At 47.6% G+C, this 1,770-nt stretch overlaps 1 protein-coding gene across 1 annotated transcript in view; it reads left to right on the top strand.

Moving 5' to 3' along the window:
* The window catches only part of EMH_0075970 (uncharacterized protein), a gene marked incomplete at both ends in the record, with an annotated part of 2,042 nt that extends 1,570 nt beyond the window's left edge, over positions 1-472 (top strand). Inside the window, 2 exons of the mRNA XM_013499674.1 lie at positions 3-93; positions 268-472. Coding sequence (XP_013355128.1) covers positions 3-93; positions 268-472 — 296 coding nt within the window. The remainder of the gene's footprint in view (positions 1-2; positions 94-267) is intronic.
* Between the last annotated feature and the right edge of the window lie 1,298 nt (positions 473-1,770).

The following is a 1,770-nucleotide window of genomic DNA, read 5'->3' as shown; positions in this document are numbered from 1 at the left end:
GCAGCAGCAGAGGCAGCAGCAGCAGCAGCAGCAGCAGCAGCAGCAGCAGCGTTGGAGAGAGCGGCAGCAGCAGGATGGAGGAGAGCAGTGCTAGTAGCAGCAGCGGGACGGAAGGTGGTATAGAAAGCAGCAGCAGCAGCAGCAGCAGCAGCAGCAGCAGCAACAGGCCCTTGGGGAGCTCACGTAGGCTGCGAGGCAGCAGCAGCAGCAGCAGCAGCCGGCAGTTCTCTCCCTACTCTCCTGGCTCGTCCCTTTCTTCAACTGCAGCAGCAGCAGCAGCAGCAGCAGCAGCAGCAGCAACAGCAGCAACAGCATCAACAGCAGCAGCAGCATCGAATTCCAGTTCCACCAGCGCAAACAACAACAGCAGCAGCAGCAGCAGCAGCAGCAGCAGCAGCAGCAGCAGCAGGAGGCGTCGCAGAGATTCTCCTTCTTCCTCTTCTTCCTCATCAACATCATCTGCTGCAGCTGACGACGACGACGATGAGGAGGATACAATAGAGAGCCTGAGCTGTTGTTTGTCTGCTGGTTTGTCTTTGTCTTTGCCTGTATATAACGGTATTCATCTTTCTGCTGTTGCAGTGCCGCTGCTGCATGCAGCAGCAATCCTCCGCAGCAGCCAGAAGCTGCTGGCGAGAGATATATCTGTTGTCTTGGGTTTTATAAAAAAAAAGCTGCTGCTGCAGCTGCTAGCTGCAGATACACCCCAGCATCAGCTAGCACGCATAGATCTCGTTGTTAATAAAATATATAATATCAAACAAAGGGTTAGATACTGCTGCGAATGCTGCTGCGAATGCTGCTGCTGCTGCTGCTGCTGCTGCGAATGCTGCTGCTGCTGCTGCTGCTGCTGCTGCTGCTGTTGGTGCTGCTGTTGCTGTTGCTGCTGCTGTTGCTGCTGCTGTTGCTGCTGCTGATGCTGCGAGTGCTGCTGCGAATGCTGCAAGTGATGATGATGATGATGATGATGGTGTTGGTGCTGCCGCTGCTGCTGTTGCTGCTGGTGCTGCTGTTGCTGCTGCTGCTGCTGCTGCACTTCTATCTCGCTGCTTCTCTTCTTCCACTCTAAATTGATGCACCGATCAAGCTCCTGATGTTTAGGGTTTAGGGTTTAGGGTTTAGGGTTTAGGGTTTAGGGTTTGTGTTTCAGGCGGAGAAAGCAGCAGCAAAAGCAACAGCAGAACTAGAGAGGTGCAGCAGGAGACTCAAAACCCTCATGAACGAACCAAGTATACAAGAAGACAAACTCAGGGTACTAAACCCTAAACCCTAAACCCTAAACCCTAAACCCTAAACCCTAGGCCCTAAACCATAAACGCTAAACCCTAGGCCCTAAACCTTAAACCCTAAACCCTTAACCCTAAACCCTAAACCCTAAGTTCTAAACCCTAAACCCTAAACCCTAAACCCTAAACGCTAAACTGTAAACCCTAAACCCTAATGAGTGTATAAACCCTAGACCCTAAACCCTTAACTCTAAACAATTTTTATTGAGTGAAATATATAAACCCTAATCCATATATAAACCCTAATATATAAACCCTTGTAAACCCTAGTCAGTACTATACACAACTCTAAACCCTAAACCCTAATTTATAAACATTAATAAACCCTAATCAACTCTATAAACCCTTATATATAAACCCTAATATATAAACCCTAATATATAAACCCTAATATATAAACCCTAATATATAAACCCTCGTAAACCCTCATTAACTATATAAACCCTAATATATACCCATCCATAAACAAAAAAAAATAAATCTA

Source organism: Eimeria mitis, genomic scaffold (genome assembly GCF_000499745.2).
Source record: "Eimeria mitis Houghton genomic scaffold, Emh_scaff4549, whole genome shotgun sequence".
Classification (NCBI taxonomy): Eukaryota; Apicomplexa; class Conoidasida; order Eucoccidiorida; family Eimeriidae; genus Eimeria; species Eimeria mitis.
This window is presented reverse-complemented; position numbering and strand designations above follow the sequence as displayed.